The 18201-nt window shown below is 41.4% G+C and overlaps 1 protein-coding gene across 1 annotated transcript; it reads right to left on the bottom strand.

Annotated features, from left to right (window-relative positions):
• Positions 1-1117: 1117 nt before the first annotated feature.
• Positions 1118-15883, bottom strand: LOC308360828 (NACHT, LRR and PYD domains-containing protein 3-like; the record flags this gene model as incomplete). The annotated part of the gene is made up of 5 exons (XM_080832979.1): positions 1118-1298; positions 1924-2100; positions 9558-11366; positions 13654-13764; positions 15843-15883. 5 exons carry the CDS (start codon positions 15881-15883, stop codon positions 1118-1120), a joined length of 2319 nt encoding a protein of 772 aa, XP_080689105.1.
• Positions 15884-18201: the final 2318 nt, after the last annotated feature.

Here is an 18201-nt window from a genome sequence, read left to right as displayed (position 1 = left end):
TCTTAGTTTACAGCATTTTTTCACACCTGCCTAAAACTTTTGCACAGTACTGTATGTCGGGTCTCATGTTATAAAGACCAGAGTGAGATGGTAAGATATTTACTCACATTAGTGACTTCAGTTTATAGTGGGGATCCTCCACTACAGCAGAGAGCTGCTCAACATCTGATGCACTCAGGTTATTCATATCCACATCCAGCTGTGTGAGACTTGAGGAGTGTGAGGTCAGGGCAGAGGCCAGATAGGAACAGCTCTTCTCTGTCAGGTTACAGCCCCACAGCCTGGGAGAAACATCATGATACATCTGATTATTAATCATCAATTCTCTATCCCCCACACACACTCAGGGATACACACACACACACACACACACACACACACACACACATACACACACATACACACACACAAAAACACACACACACACACACACACACACACACACACACACAAACACTCAGGGATACACATACACACTGATACACACACACACAGGGACACGAACATCAACACACACACAAAAACTCAGGGATACACATACACACATACAGACTGATAAACACACACACAGGGACACAAACACACACAAACACTCAGGGATACAAACAAACGCACACACACAAAAACATGCACTCTGGGATACACACAAAAACACAGATATACACAGACACATAGACACATAGACACATAGACACATACACACACACACACACACACACACACACACACAGGGATACAAACACACATACCCAGAGGAACAAACTCACACACATCAACACGCACACACACACACACACACTCAGAGATACAAAGCCAAACACACACTGACAGAAACACACAATCATGGATACACACACAGACACACACACACACACACACACACACACACACATATAGGGACACCTACACGCACACAACCGCACTCAGGGATACACACACACGCAGAGATATATGCAGCCTAGGTGCTCCTGAAGCTCTGTCTCATATAACCACCAAAGGAAAACAACACCAACATACATACAATTAATTAATGAATAAAGTAATTAATTAATTAAACAAAAAATACCTTTATACTATTAGTATTTCACCTACCCACACATATTACATGAAATTATGCTTACCATAGTTGCTCCAGTTTGCAGTTTTGATGAGAAAGAGCAGAACATAGAAGTTCCACTCCTGAGTCTCCCAGCAGCTTATTGCTCCCCAGGTCCAGCAGTGTGAGACTTGAGGAGTGTGAGGTCAGGGCAGAGGCCAGATAGGAACAGCTCTTTTCTGTCAGGTTACATTTATACAGCCTGGGAGAAACATCATGATACATCTGAATATCAATCACCAATCCTTTAACACACACACACACACACACACACACCACACACCACACACCACACACCACACACCACACACCACACACCACACACCACACACACACACACACAAACAAACAAAAACACACACTGACAGAAACACACAATCATGGATACACACACAGACACACACACACACACACACACACACACACACACACACACACACACACACATAGGGACACCGACACGCACACACCTGCACTCAGGGATACACACACACACACACGCAGAGATACAAAGCCAAACACACACTGACACAAACACACAGTCATGGATACACACACACACACCCCCCCACACACACACACACACGCACACATAGGGACACCGACACGCACACACCCGCACTCAGGGATACACACACACGCAGAGAGATATATGCAGCCTAGGTGCTCCTGAAGCTCTGTCTCATATAACCACCAAAGGAAAAAAAACACCAACATACAATTCATTAATTAACAAATGAATGAAGTAATTAATTAATTAAAGAAAAAATACCTTTATACTATAAGTATTTCACCTTCCCACACAAATTACATGAAATTATGCTTACTCTATTTTCTCCAGTTTGCAGTTTTGATGAGAAAGAGCAGAACATAGAAGTTCCACTCCTGAGTCTCCCAGCAGCTTATTGCTCCCCAGGTTCAGCTGTGTGAGACTTGAGGAGTGTGAGGTCAGGGCAGAGGCCAGATAGGAACAGCTCTTCTCTGTCAGGTTACAGCGCTTCAGCCTGCGAGAAACATCATGATACATCTGAATATTAATCATCAATCCTCTATCACACACACACACTCAGTGATACACACACACAGATACACACACACACACACACACACACACACACACACACACACACGCACAACACACACACACACACACACACACACACACACACACACACACACACACACACACACACACACACACACACAGACACACACAGATATATGCAGCCTAGGTGCTCCTGAAGCTCTGTCTGATATAATCACCAAAGAAAAACACCAACATACATACAGTTAATTAAACTAAAAATACCTTCATAATAGAGTATAAATAAAGTATTTCATTCCCCCCCCCCCCCCCACAATCACACATATACGAACACACACCCACACTCACACACATACACTTGCACCCATAAAAACACACACACACAACGTGACATCAGGACGGAGGCCAGATAGGAAAGCACTGGCCTAACAGGTATGCGGATGCTGAAGACTCTAGAGATGCTACACACACACACACACACACACACACACACACACACACACACACACACACACTTCATGAAATGATACTTACCATAATTTCTCCAGTTTGCAGTTGTGATGAGAAAGAGCAGAACATAGAAGTTCCACTCCTGAGTCTCCCAGCAGCTTATTGCCCTCCAGGTTCAGCTGTGTGAGACTTGAGGAGTGTGAGGTCAGGGCAGAGGCCAGATAGGAACAGCTCTTCTCTGTCAGGTTACAGTTACGCAGCCTGGGAGAAACATCATGATACATCTGAATATTAGAATATTAATCATCAATCCTCTATCCCCCACACACACTCAGTGATACACACACACAGATACACTGACACACACACAGATACACTGACACACACACACACACACACACACACACACACACACACACACACACACACACACACACACACACACACACACACACACACACACACACACACACACACACACACACACAAACACACACACACACACACACACACAGAGATATATGCAGCCTAGGTGCTCCTGAAGCTCTGTCTCATATAATCACCAAAGGAAAACACCAACATACATACAGTTAATTAAACTAAAAATACCTTCATAATATAAGTATTTCATCCCCCCCACCCACACAATCACACACATATACAAACACTCACACACATATACGAACACACACCCACACTCACACACATACACTTGCACCCATAAAAACACACACACAACGTGACATCAGGACAGAGGCCAGATAGGAAAGCACTGGCCTACAGGTATGCGGATGCTGAAGACTCTAGAGATACCAAACACACACACACACACACACACACACACACACACACACACACACACACACACACACACACACACACATAGACTAAACCTACTCATATGGACACATCATGGACTGTTGACATTCACACACCAAAACACACATGGTCTGAAGGCCAACTTGTTCTGTTGGACTCTCCTTTACCACAATCTCATGTTTGAAGCAATGCTTCAAGGGACTGAATGGGGGCTGGGGGGTGGGCTGCTGCTTTAATAGTATTTTATTATTATTCAATTATACCGGTATATTATATTATATAGATAGAACAAGATATTTACAGTTGGTTTATTAAAAATGCTTTTCAGTAAAGCAGTTCTCGGTGTCCAGGTGGATTTTCAGATCTCTTGCACCTCCATTGGACACCGAGAACACTGTGCACAAGGCTTCCCATTTGTCTCGACCCGGTCTGAAAGCCGGGAAACTCTTTTGTAATTTGTCGGTAAACGAGCACTTGCGCTTCGGCATGTTGCTTGCGTATGACGGACAGTCACGTTGTCTACGTTCTGATTAACAGGGCTGACAGCATAGGGGCGGGGATTAGTAGATATGTAGTGCATGTAAATGTAATGGTCCAAAGAAGGTAATTTTAAAAACCAGGACATTTCCTCACTTTCTAAAAATAACCCGGGACACCCGGGACAGGACGTGAAATACGGACATGTCCCGGGAAATACGGACGTATGGTCACCCTAAATAACCTGAGTTTCTGAGTTGAAGCCAAATCTGTTACAATGTAGGCAACTGCTAGCTAGATAGATAGATAATGTAGGCAACTGCTAGCTAGATAGATAGATAATGTAGGCAACTGCTAGCTAGATAGATAGATAGATAGATAATGTAGGCAACTGCTAGCTAGATAGATAGATAGATAGATAATGTAGGCAACTGCTATTTAGATAGATAGATAATGTAGGCAACTGCTAGCTAGCTAGATAGATAATGTAGGTAACTGCTAGCTAGATAGATAGATAGATAATGTAGGCAACTGCTATCTAGATAGATAGATAATGTAGGCAACTGCTAGCTAGATAGATAGATAATGTAGGCAACTGCTAGCTAGCTACTTGCTCAAATTCAAACGACTTCTCTAAACTGGCAAGCTTGGAGCAGGCTCTTTTCTGATTGGCTCAGGGGGCGGGAGGCGGGATGCGCCTTCCAGGCAGCTGCTGCCTTGAAGTCAGTGGTGAGGGCTCAAAACACCATTAAGCTGCAAGCCATCACGCGTGCTATGCATGTCAGTGAATATGTACTCAATAGTATGTTTGAAGTAGGCTACAGCCGAACCCTCATTCTGGTTTGATCAACAGTAATCGAGTTGATACGCATGTCTTCATGTCTGATCAATACGCAACCTTGAGGTACGTGGATGGACAGAGCGGCCAGCTGCCAATCACTCAAATACTCAACCTGCGTATACATCCTGACTTCATAAGTCGCCGGTGATTTTGAGCATTCTGTCTTCAGTATTCATGGCTTTCAATTTATTAAAATATCTGCTATGTTGAGGACCTACACAGGTGTAGGCTATTATTTGATTTGTCTACCCGTTTGAACGAGTACCAGTAGACCGCGGGGCCTCGGGAGAGGCAGACAACAGCATTGGTTTATCAATGAAAGCTCAGCTCATTCTGAAGAGAGCGGATAGATTTGTGTTGCATCTAAAATATAATAATATTAATATTATCATTGATAAACCATTGCGGGTGTAAACTGTCTACTGCTGCAACGTGCACGAATACACCTGTACAAATGCAAATGAAATTTCAGTTCAAAATGCTGACAAAAGTTTGATTAACGATTTCCAACGCAGCCTCCATTGGTGCGCCAATTGAGGACACCGCCAATAGAAGTTAATCACACTATTAAACATATTTGTGGACAGTTTTAATAATAAAAACTAAAAGAATGGTATGTAGGTTTGTATAATAAAATTGAATAGTAACAAAAGAGAATTTCATAATTTGTGTATTCCATTACTGACCACTGGTTAGTTCTAGATTCTATTGATATACATTTCAGTAGTTTGCATATATACGTATGTAAAGAGGTAAACCTTGATAATATTTAAACCATACATGATTGCACAATGGGGCTTGGACTATTGTCAATCTATTAGCCTATCTATTTTAATCTGAAGTGGAGGCAAAATTATTTACTCAAGCATAGCCTCCATTATTTATCAAATGGTAAAAAAATATGAGTACTTAAGACCCATTTTTGGAAAAACCCTTGTCTGGGAATTTCCCGCCCCTTCACTGCATTTCATTTGCTCAGTTGGTCTGGCGAACTACGCAATGGCGGTCTACTTCAGTCACGTAATTGGACACGCCTTTAACCAATCAGACCAATGATACTATACAACTATACTACAATCAGTAATAAAGCAAACACATATTTTTTTCTGTATGAATTGTTCCAGGGCAAGTTTCTATTCTGTTTTCAAAGAAAACTTGCCTTTGAAATCATCCAATACAGCCGCGAGAGCAGTATTGAAGTTTTGCGGTGCTCCGGCGGCCTCCATGTCCAATGTTTAAAAACTCTCTTTGCCGTAGCTTTTGTTACGTAGCCGTGGTTAGTTTAAATCCGCCAATGGCGCGCCAGGTAGCCAATAGCCAGTTTGTGATTGGCTCCAAGGATCCTTACAATGCTGAACTAAACTGCTATAGCCAGTTCGCCAGACCGATTCTCAAGGCAAAATCAAATTGGCCGGAAGAAGAGGGGCGGGACTTCCCAGGCAAGAAAAACCCTTTGTTTTCCAAAAGCACTCTCACTACCCTTTGTTTTCCAAAAGCACTCTCACTACCCTTTGTTTTCCAAAAGCACTCTCACTATAGCCTGGATACCAGCCAGAACTCCGCCCACAAAGTTTTTGGTCTGGGAGATTCGGTCTGGCTTTGAGCTAGTTGTGAGAGAGCATCATCGGTCGAATTATGCCGTACCAATCAAATTGTCAGGGCAGGCCTTATATGATGATGGACGGATGATCAAGCGGTAGATTCGAAATCCTCCCAAGATGGCGGCGTATCGGCAGCCTGTTAGTGGGACATATTTTATGTAAATTATGCTATCTACACGACTTTTATTATGTCTACATTGACTCGGTTAGTTGTGTATGTGCAACACGAATGTTGCCGAGGATTGTATGTCTTAACTGAAGCGCTCAAGACCATAATTGTTAGGTCATTGCTAACGCTTACACCAAAAATCCATTGAAACACATAGTAGCTAGCTAGCCTTGCTGCTAATAAGTAATGTGAGCAGGCATATCTCAACAGATATTGACAGCGCTTTCATTTTGAAGGAGGAACAGAGAAACGCGATCAAGGCATTTGTCGATCGAAAAGATGTTTTTGCCGTCCTTCCTACGGGATCAGGTTAAAGTTTGAATGTATCAGATGGTCATACTACGTTGCTCTGTTTGGTCTAGGTATCCAATTGAGCGAAGAGGCATTTTTTCCCCCTGGTTCGTTGAAACACGCCCCATAATCACAGCCCAATGGGTCAGTATCAGACTCATATTCTGACTAGAATTATGAGTATGTGATGGAACTGGAATTATTGTTATTATTAAAGGTAAAGATGTACTGCTCTGTATCTACAACTCACTCTGTGTACTAGGTCTGTCTCTCACTGAGATCCAATGCAAATGACATGTGACCCTCCCCTCCCCCTCTTCCTGCTAAAGGCCTTGTGTCCTGGCATCATCCCCCCATAGGTGAACCTCTGACTGTAACCCCCACCCCCCTTCTCTCACCTAAAAGGGTGTGGCCCTTCCCCTCTCCCTTTGTACTGTAACCTGAATTGTATAAATGCCATTGCATACTGCTACCAGGTTAGACCGTTCTTGAACCAACAGCGAGAGGGGTCTCCATGCTGAAATACAAGCCATATGACATCGTCAGGCTACTCTCACTACCCTTTGTTTTCCAAAAGCACTTTAAGTACCCTCTGTTCCAATAGCATACAGAAGACAGTCAATATATTTAGCAGGCGGTTTTACCTAAAGCAACAGATAATTCTCTGGAATTGAACCTGAGTTGTCTTCGCCAACCATTGTGCCACCATACAATCATTAAGGAAAGAATAGAAAAAGAAAGCCTTTATTGTCATTGTATTCGCATACAACGAAATTTGAATTAAAGGAGGTACGTTTCATTCACCATATGATTGTGTGCATGTTATTTTAACAGGCCTTGCGCACCACAACAAATTGAACAAATTCACTGTCCCGCAAATCTTTCCTACACCATATTTTTATTGACCAGCAGGTGTCACTGGAGTGCATTCAAAGCTTTGAGTAATGCACCTTTATTCAACACGCCTGGCTGGAAAGCTTTTGAGGGTTCACAAAGCTTCATTTCGCCATCACTAGCAAAAAGTAACAACAAAGGGTATCGAAAAAAACAGATCACAAAGAACTTAGAACACACTCAAGGGTTCAACTCACACAAGCCTTCGCTGGGAATCAAATCAAGACTGAGCAAAGAGACAGAAAATCAGGAGGCTTAGGAAGGCTAACAAGGCTCAGGTGAACTTAATGAAACAATAAGGACAAGGAACAAACACGTAGCTGGCAAACAGGAACACTGGGGTCCCCACATGGTCAATAGGGGTATTACAGTCCAAAAGTCCTGACACTACAGGGTTCAGGGGTTAGTGGTGGTGTGTTGCTGCCCTTTAACATAGATATCCTATATAAAGGCTAGATGTCTCACGGTGGAGTCTTGAACGTCCGCACAGGAGGCCATCTTGCGACAGGATAGCTTCCTGGAGGGATCAGTGGTACGTTAGGTAACGTGATCTTCACAATCGTTTACACTCTTATCTCGTTGAAATCTTGATGGATTTACAATTGCCTTGGTTTCTTACAAACGTCATTACCGTGGTTGTAATTATGGATGCTTGAACATGTTGAAATGTGCAGCTTAATTGTGTATCACGGCTAGTCTACTACTCAGTCATTTTGCATCAATTGGAGAGGCATAATTGTTCTTTCTTTTCAATATAACAATTAAGTTGCACATGATGTAACTGAAGTTGCATATCATTTCGAATCGGGTTGGTTTGTTAAACATCTTACATTATGATTTAGACAGGAAATTGCTGACTTTATTGCCAGTGAAGATGCCAGAGTTGTGTGCAGCCTATGGATGCACTATTGAACGTTCTCTCGAAACGAGATCCTGTTGCCATTCTGTATGCTGAGTTTTAGTAGCCTAGATATTGATTTTACATAAATAACTTGTGCATGTGTGTATTTATTGCACCTATCTGTTTTGTTCATATGAAAACCCATGTTTATAATTCTTCATAAGTATGCATAAATACATCTCTGTACAGGGTGGGGATTTCAACATGGAGCATTTATTGATGTACATTTGTAAAGGGAAATCTCGTACCTATTTTAGAACATTATTATATTTTTTAGAACACAACAACAAACCAACCCGTTTGAAAATCGGTTGAAAATTGAGCAAGTTCTGGTTATTTAAAAAGTACGTACCACTACCAATACAATGTTAAGGGTGAGCGAGCTCCCCTGTCGCAAAATGGCCGCCATGTGCAAACGTTCGACTCCGTCGGCCAGAAACGCAGGCGAGACATCTAGCCTTTATATAGGATACCTATGCCCTATAAGGCCACTTAAGGATGGATCATAACAGTGTTCAATAACATTGCAAAAGCCAGTTTGGATCCAAAAGCACATGCCAGCCACCCGGGTAAGTTTTAGCATTCACACCAGAACTCAAGAAAACTGGAATTGGACTTTGTAATATAAAATGTGATACATTTGGTATACAACCAAGCCTGACATTAAAGATATTAACAGGAAAAGTATAATAAAGACAAATATTTTACATACTCAAAATGAGCCTCAAATTAAGTGACCCATAGAAAACAACAAACAACTCACGTATAATAAATTGATTAGTGTTTGACCTTTAATTCATATTAGACTGAAGTGAGGTATGAACTGCAGTCAGGAGTGTTTGCTCTACTCTCAGTTTAGGAGAAATGTTCTCTTATCACGGCAGTTCATTAACCAGGAACAAAGTCAACTAGTCAACACACACACACACACACACACACACACACACACACACACACACAGTGTTTTACTCACTCTGCTGATGTGGAAGATGTGACCACTGGCACCAGCTTCTGCAGAACATCATTGAGACTGAGGAGTTCAGTCAGATCTTCCTCTGGTGTCTTTATGTACTTCTGCAGGTCAAACTTATCCAGCTGCTCCTCTGGAATCTCAAACTTAAATCTGCTAGTCTCCCACTTTCCTGGTAAGAGCATGTCTACATACAGAGTTCCTGGGCTCCTGTCAATGTCCTCCACTACAGCATGGTGATTCAGCTCATTCAGACAGTAGAAGAGGTTGATCTTTCTGTCTGATGTATTCTGGTGTCTGATCTTCTGTTTCACACACTGGACTGTTTGCTCAGAGCTCTGTGATTGGCTTCTTGTCTGTGGCAGAAGATGACTTAAGAGATTCTGATTGGACTCCAGTGAGAGGCCCAGAAGGAAGCGGAGGAAAAGGTCCAGGTGTCCATTCCCACTCTGTAAGGCCAGATCCACTGCAGTCTCGTGTAGGTCATGAAGTGTTGCAGCTCTGAACAGAGCAGAGAGCTGAGAGGTTTGCTGTTGGTCAGGCATGTTTCTATCTCTGTTGCTGAAGCAGAGGAACACATATAAAGCTGCAAGAAACTCCTGAATGCTCAGATGCACAAAGCTGAACACAATCCCCTGGTACAGCCCAGACTCCTTTCTGAAGATCTGAGTACACACTCCTGAGTACACTGATGCTTCTGTGACATCAATGCCACACTCTCTCAGGTCTGCCTCATAGAAGATCAGATTGTCCTTCTCCAGCTGTTGAAAAGCCAGTTTCCCAAGTTTGAAAATCATCTCTTCGTCTCTCTCTTTTCTCACTGTGTACTTTTCATTCTTTATGCTTGTCTGAATGATCAGGAAGTGTGTGTACATTTGAGTCATAGTCTTTGGCATTTCTACACTCCCCGATTCATCTGATGTTCTCTCCACAACAGTGGCGGTAATCCAGGAGAAGACTGGAATGTGGCACATGATGTAGAGGCTCCTGGATGACTTCAGGTGTGTGATGGTTCTGCTGGCCAGGTTCTCATCACTGATTCTTTTCCTGAAGTACTCCTCTTTCTGTGGGTCACTGAATCCCCTTATTTCTGTCACCTGGTCCACACACTTAGGTGGGATCTGATTGGCTGCTGCTGGTCGGGTGGTGATCCAGAGGAGAGCAGAGGGAAGCAGATTCCCCTTGATTAGGTTTGTCAGCAGCACATCCACTGAGGCTGGCTCTGTCACATCACAGCACCTTGGGTTGGAGTTGAAATCTAGAGGTAGTCGACACTCATCCAGACCATCAAAGATGAACATGACTCTGTACGTTGAACTGGTGAAGATTGCTTGATTTCCTGGGAAAAAGTGCTTCATGAAATCCACCAGACTGAGTTTCTTCTCCTTCATCAGGTTCAGCTCTCGGAAAGGAAGAGGAAATATGAAGTGGACATCCTGATTGGCTTTGCTTTCGGCCCAGTTCAGAATGAACTTCTGCACAGAGACTGTTTTTCCAATGCCAGCCACTCCCTTAGTCAGCACTGTTCTGATGTGTTTGTCTTGTCCACGTAATGGTTTAAAGACGTCACTGCAGTTGATTGGTCTGCCTGATACTGCTTCTCTCCAGGATGCTCTCTCTATCTGTCTGATCTCATGTTCATCATTGACCTCTCCTCTTCCCCCCTCTGTGATGTAGAGCTCTGTGTAGATCTTACTGAGGAGTGTGGGGTTTCCCTGTTTTGTGATTCCCTCAGCCAGACACTGAAACCTCTTCTGAAGATGGGATTTGTGGATCTGCAGCACTTCCACATATACTGAACCATGATGGTATCTGTGTGTGAAAACAAAAAACAAATATTAAATAACTTGTTTACTGTAATATCAGTTTATATTTAGTGTTTGCACAGCACTATCAGTCAAGCAGGAATGTAGTCTATATAACTGTCTCTCTGTCTGAAGAGTTTCCCTAATTTAGTCTATATAACTGCCACTGTGTCTGAAGAGTTTCCCCCTAATGTAGTCTATATAACTGCCACTCTGTCTGAAGAGTTTCCCCATAATGTAGTCTATATAACTGCCACTCTGTCTGAAGAGTTTCCCCCTAATGTAGACTATATAACTGTCACTCTGTCTGAAGAGTTTCCCCCTCATATAATCTATATAACTGCCACTCTGTCTGAAGAGTTTCCTCCTAATGTAGTCTATATAACTGCCACTCTGTCTGAAGAGTTTCCCCCTAATGTAGTCTATAACTGTCACTCTGTCTGAAGAGTTTCCCCCTAATGTAGTCTATAACTGTCACTCTGTCTGAAGAGTTTCCCTAATTTAGACTATATAACTACCACTCTGTCTGAAGAGTTTCCCCCTAATGTAGTCTATATAACTGCCACTCTGTCTGAAGAGTTTCCCCCTAATGTAGTCTATATAACTGCCACTCTGTCTGAAGAGTTTCCCCCTAATGTAGTCTATATAACTGCCACTCTGTCTGAAGAGTTTGCCCCTAATGTAGTCTATATAACTGCCACTCTGTCTGAAGAGTTTCCCCCTAATGTAGACTATATAACTGCCACTCTGTCTGAAGAGTTTTATATAAACTACCCTCAGCACTGTGTCCCCCTAATGCTCTTCTCTCATGTGATTGCTGATGAACTGACTTGCTTCATATTTCCTCTGCAGTCGTTCTCTCTCACTCTCACTACATTTCACCTGCTGACAAAAGAGGGCTGCTGGATTTACGCTTATAGCTCCAGATTATTATTATGTCTCTTTACTGACTTGCTCCTCCTTTGCTCAGAAAAATACACACACAGCTACACACACACACACACACCTCAGGATGTTGGTGTTTACCAAGTTATGTGCAAATCTATACAAATGTAAAGGTTTCATGTTTGGTCTTGAATTGATCCTTCTGATATGGTCACTATTCTGATCATGGTTTCATTCTGAAGTACCTGCCATAGCTGTGTTATTAGACTAGTCCCACTGTAATCTCTGCCTGGGTGAATGTTATTTTAGGGGATTGGCTGCTGGCAAATGCATAGCAATGGGTCTTCAGGTACAAAACCGATAATTAGTTTGACCAATTTAGAGTATTTGGGCTTTCTTTCTCTTTCTTCTTCTCCTCTTTTCCTGCTGCTGTTTCTCCTCTCTTTGAGTGAGTGGATCCTCTCAAATAATGTTTTACTATATTTCATAATTTGGTAGATGTAATCATTTCAATTCAATAAGTTGGAAACATTTTGTCTACCCGTTGCTTTTGCAAACTCTTAGAAAACTGGTTTGGACAGAATTGTTATTCCTTGTTCTCACTACTGCATTTGTAAGTACAGAGAAATGTACTGAAATTGTTCAACAAGCATTAATGAGGAGTAAAAGAGCTCGCTACACACCAACACAAATGTATCTGAAGTTTGTGTAAAACAAAAACAAAACAAAAACACGAAGGTGAAAATGACCCAAATCCTATTTTGTCTGCAAAACTATGCCAAAACTATAACATGTTATGCAATGTCAAGGAATATTACTGATTTACAACAATCCAATAGAACATATTTGATTTCAAATATTTCCACATTCAAACATTTCTTTCTTTAACTATATTAATTTACTTATGAAGCCATATTGATTTGAACAGCAAAGACAGAGATGACAAGTCAGCCTCGGGTCTACCACATACTGCCACCTTCTGACAATATGGTGGTACTGCAATGATCAATACTACATTTTGAAAAACCTACAAAATAAACTGAAATGGTTCTCAAGATCAGTTCTAGGATTTCACCCTTAGGGAGAGTTAGCTCCTTGTGACACTGAAAGTTCATATTGTCAAAGAATGAATGTTGTCCGTCTCCTTGGATATCTAGATGGATACTAGATATTAAAGAAGTATTTCAAACTGCCCATCTCATATAAATATCTAGAACAAAAAAACTAGGCAGTCAAACACATTTGTACACTTCAATACTTCAAAGCATCTAGAACTTCCCGTCTCATTAAAAAAATCTAGAACAAAAAAACAAGTCAAACATATTTGGTACACTTTTACACGTTAGGTGTACTTCAAATGACTGTATGGATGATTGTATTTCCTGTGGAAAGTCCTCATTCCTACTCACCTCTTACCAGCACCTCCTTCTGCAAAATTAAGTGGAGTACCCATGGACTGGTCACTCTTCATGGACACACAGCTCGGTACGGGAGAGTGTGATCTCTTCTGCTGGACGGAGCTGTAATTTCCACACACACGCGTACGTGCACACAGACACACACACACAAACACACACACACACACACACACAGACCCACACACACACACACACACACACACACACACACACACACACACACACACACACACACACACACATGGACTCCTTTACAGGTCATACATTCTGTATACATATAATGTTTACTTGTCAAGTCCCAATACAAATTAAAAATGTAATAAAAATAGAACTGCCCATCTCATATGATATCTAGCTTAAAAGACAAATCAAAAACCTTTGGTACACTTTTATAATTCAGGTGTACTTCAAATGATTGTATAGATGATTGTATTTCCTGTGGAAAGTCCTCATTACTACTCACCTCTGACCAGCAGGAACACCTCCTTCTGATAAGTTAACTGGATGATTCATGGACTGGTCACTCTTCATGGACACACAGCTCGGTACGGGAGAGTGTGATCTGATCTGCTGGATGGAGCTGTATTTTCCACACACACAAACACACACATACACACACACACACACATTTGTAAACTTTTATGCTTCAGGTGTACTTTAAATGACTGTTTGGATAATTGTATATCTTGTGGAATGTCCTCATTACTACTCACCTCTCTCCAGCAGGAATATGTGATCTCTTCTGATAGATGGAGCTGTATTTGACAAAAAATACACACACACACACACACACACACACACACACACACACACACACACACACACACACACACACACATACACACACACACACACACACACACACACACACACACACACACACACACACACACACACACACACACACACACACACACACACACACACTGATTATTGATTTGTTTCAGTTTCTCCAGGTATTCTGATAGGGTAAGGGTGCTTTCGTGATTTATTTTTCTTTTCATGCATTCAAATGTGTAATTTTGTTCTGTTTTGTTTCTTGATTGTTATGTGTTGTACAAATACGATGTCGACATTTTTAGGGAACAGCTCTGTTTGATTGAACACCACTTGAGAACGTTAGCAAAGCTTGGGGAAATTGGTTTGGAAAGAATTGTCATACCTATTTGTGATGTATTGGTAATAGCATTGGCACACCACACCAGAAGGGGATGCTATGCTATGTTTAATAGTAGATGTATGCATTAAGAAATAAACCAGTGTACAACTATGACCAAATGTGGTCGGTCGTCACTCAGAGTTGTCTTGCATACTGATGCTATTTAAGTGAATAAGTACACTATAGCATTGACTAAGAAAGTCATTAAACTATTGGTGTTAATCAGCTTAGCTAAATGTGGTTTAAAATTATAGATGGGTAAGCAGCTTTAGAGATTCAGTTTGATTCAGTTTCATTCTGCTTGCAGCTACTGACTTGAACACAACCAAAATATGTGCCAAATATCTGATTGAGACAAATTGCCACTACATAAATACAAATGTTATTTCATTTCTGATTGGTCCAGTTGCTACACCCTACTGGTCTACTGTGGGTTGGGTACTACTGTATGATTAGCAGCTAAATGAAAAAAAAAAACCACTCAGTTATCTATCATCCAATCAGCTTTCGTTGCCAGGTAGAAATCATGCTAACAGGTTGTTTCCCTCACACCCACAGATACTTGCATATTCTTCCCTTATTTGTACTTCATAACTTTTCTTCTTACAAATAAATACAATGTATTATTAATTATTATCGTTGTTGTTGTTGTTATCATCATCATTATTATTATTATTGTTATTATTAATACTACTATTATTATTAGCGATGGCGTGAAAAGAGAAAAAAATTCAGATAGTAATAGTCATCCAATCAGCTTTTGTTACCAGGCAGACATGATGCTTCTTTCCATACAAATGAAGAGATACAGCAAGAAGGTGCCGGTTTTATCCCACACACTCATAGACATTTATTCTGCTTTTAGTTGAGCATAATTAAGTTTCAATTGTCTTAATTACCAAGCTGATGAATGAAATGAAAGATGTACAGCACTAATCAACAAACAAACAAATATACAGTACAAGTAAATAAAGAAATAGTACATGTAAATATATTGTTATTATTGTTGCTGTTATCTTACCCCAGAGGCTCATCATCATGGTTCTCTTCACTGGAACTCATTTTGGGGAAAATACATCCCTTTTCCTGCGTTATCCCTCTCCTGGTATTATACTGGACAATGGGAAGGAAGGATATACACAGAGTGTCACAAAGTGTAACCAAAACTAGGAAAAAGAGAGCATATTATTCCAATTCTCAGGCCCTTGCGGGCTCCCATAGATACAGAACTGAAGAGTATGACTTTCTGTCTATAAGTCACTAAATGGTCAGGGTCCTAAACATGTATATCAGTATATGGAATGTTTGCTGAATATAAAGGTCTCTTAGATCTGCAGGAGTTGGTCAGCTAGTGGTGCCTAGAGTTGAAACTAAACAGGGTGGGATAGTATTTAGCCGTTATGCTGCCCACTGCTGGAACCAGCTCCCCATGGGGATCAGATCTGCCCCAACTCTAACCTGTTTTAAAAAGAAGCCTAACACTGCCTTACTTTTCTACTGCCTTCAAAGAATCAGTTGGCTTTATCTTTGTCGTTGTAATATTTGAACAGAATCTGCACCTTTATTTAGGTCCCTCTTCTTTAAAATACTGCCTATTAATGATTAACTATGCTTCTATTCTACTTCATGGACTTTGTGTTATGATAAATTGGCTTCAATTTAGAAACCCAAATTATTAAATATTCTTCGAATTTGAACACACAAAACAAACAATTTCCTCACTCCTCTCAGAGCCTTAGGACAAGCTTCAAGACCTACGGCAAACATTTTCAAAACTAAATAACAAAGAAATACATATCAAATCATACAGTCTATTACTGACTATTACTAATTATGCTTCTATTCCATTTAATGTACTTCTTCTTCAAATATGTTTTATCTTTTATTATTTAAATTCTCCCTTGGATGTTCCTTTTGCTTTTTGCTTGTTTGTATATAAAGCACATTGAACTGCCTTTGTGTATGAAATGTGCTGTAGAAATAAACCTGCCTGGTGTCACTCATAACAGATTAGAGATGATCATGATCGATGCATTTGTTTAGATTCTGACACCATACATCTGGCAAAAACAGAACATTGAATATCTTACTCTAGAGAACAAGGAGAACCTCCATCATCGGAACTGTCACACACACACACACACACACACACTCTCCTCCATCATCAGAACCATAATCACTTCTGACACACACACAAATACCTCCATCACCAAAGCATTAATCACCACTGACACACACACTGTCATCATCAGAGCATTAATCACCATTGATACGCACACATACACACACACACACACACACACACACACACACACACACACACACACACACACACACACACACACACACACACACACACACACACACCACACACACACACACACACACACACACACACACACACACACACACACACACACACACACACACACCCAGAAACACACACACACACACACACACACACACACACACACACACACACACACACACACACCCAGAAACACACACACACACACACACACACACACACACACACACACACACACACACACACACACACACACACACACACACACACACACACACACACCCAGAAACACACACACACACACACACACACACACACACACACACACACACACACACACACACACACACACACACACACACACACACACACACACACACACACACACACACACACTCACACACACTCACACACACACACACACACACACACACGTCTGTCTTGCTGAAAACTACAGCATTTGCTTTGAAATGTGCATGTATGAAGGAAAAATATAGATGTAGTTGTCAAAGAAGACATTATCCCACCATTGCTGCTGTATATGTAAGTTATGGGCTATCAATGAGACAAAGTGATCCAGAAATGCACCTTTAACAAACACCTTTATCCAACGACCATCTTGCATTGCCCAAGAATTGAACCCAGCTCAGCTACTAGCTATTCAATAACACTGATCATTGTACCACTGATCACAAACGGTACATTTGCAGCACTCAAAAGTAGCATCTACAGTACTGTGATGGGCCAGCCAACAGATCCAGCCCCCTACTGACCAGACTGGACGCTCACCTGCCCCTGGTAATTTGAGTTGGAGACCCCTGACAGTGCTGCACTCTGACACGTACCGCAGGAATACCCCACTATGGGAACCTGAGGCCCATGGGCTGTGAGTACTTGTTAGAGCTCGTTATGGGCTGTCAATACGGGCTAGTAGCAGCTTTATCCACGAGTGCAATGTATTCAGAGGACATTTTCTCTCATTGGAAGGCAACACCTACTAATCAAACATCCAGTCACAGCAATTAAGGGATCGCTTGAAAGGTCTTGAGGTTTTGTCACGTTCTGTTTACCA

The sequence above is a fragment of the Sprattus sprattus genome (genome assembly GCF_963457725.1).
Source record: "Sprattus sprattus genome assembly, chromosome: 2".
In the NCBI taxonomy this organism is placed as follows: domain Eukaryota; kingdom Metazoa; phylum Chordata; class Actinopteri; order Clupeiformes; family Clupeidae; genus Sprattus; species Sprattus sprattus.
Note: the sequence above shows the minus strand (reverse complement) of the source record. Positions and strands in the feature narration are given on the sequence as shown.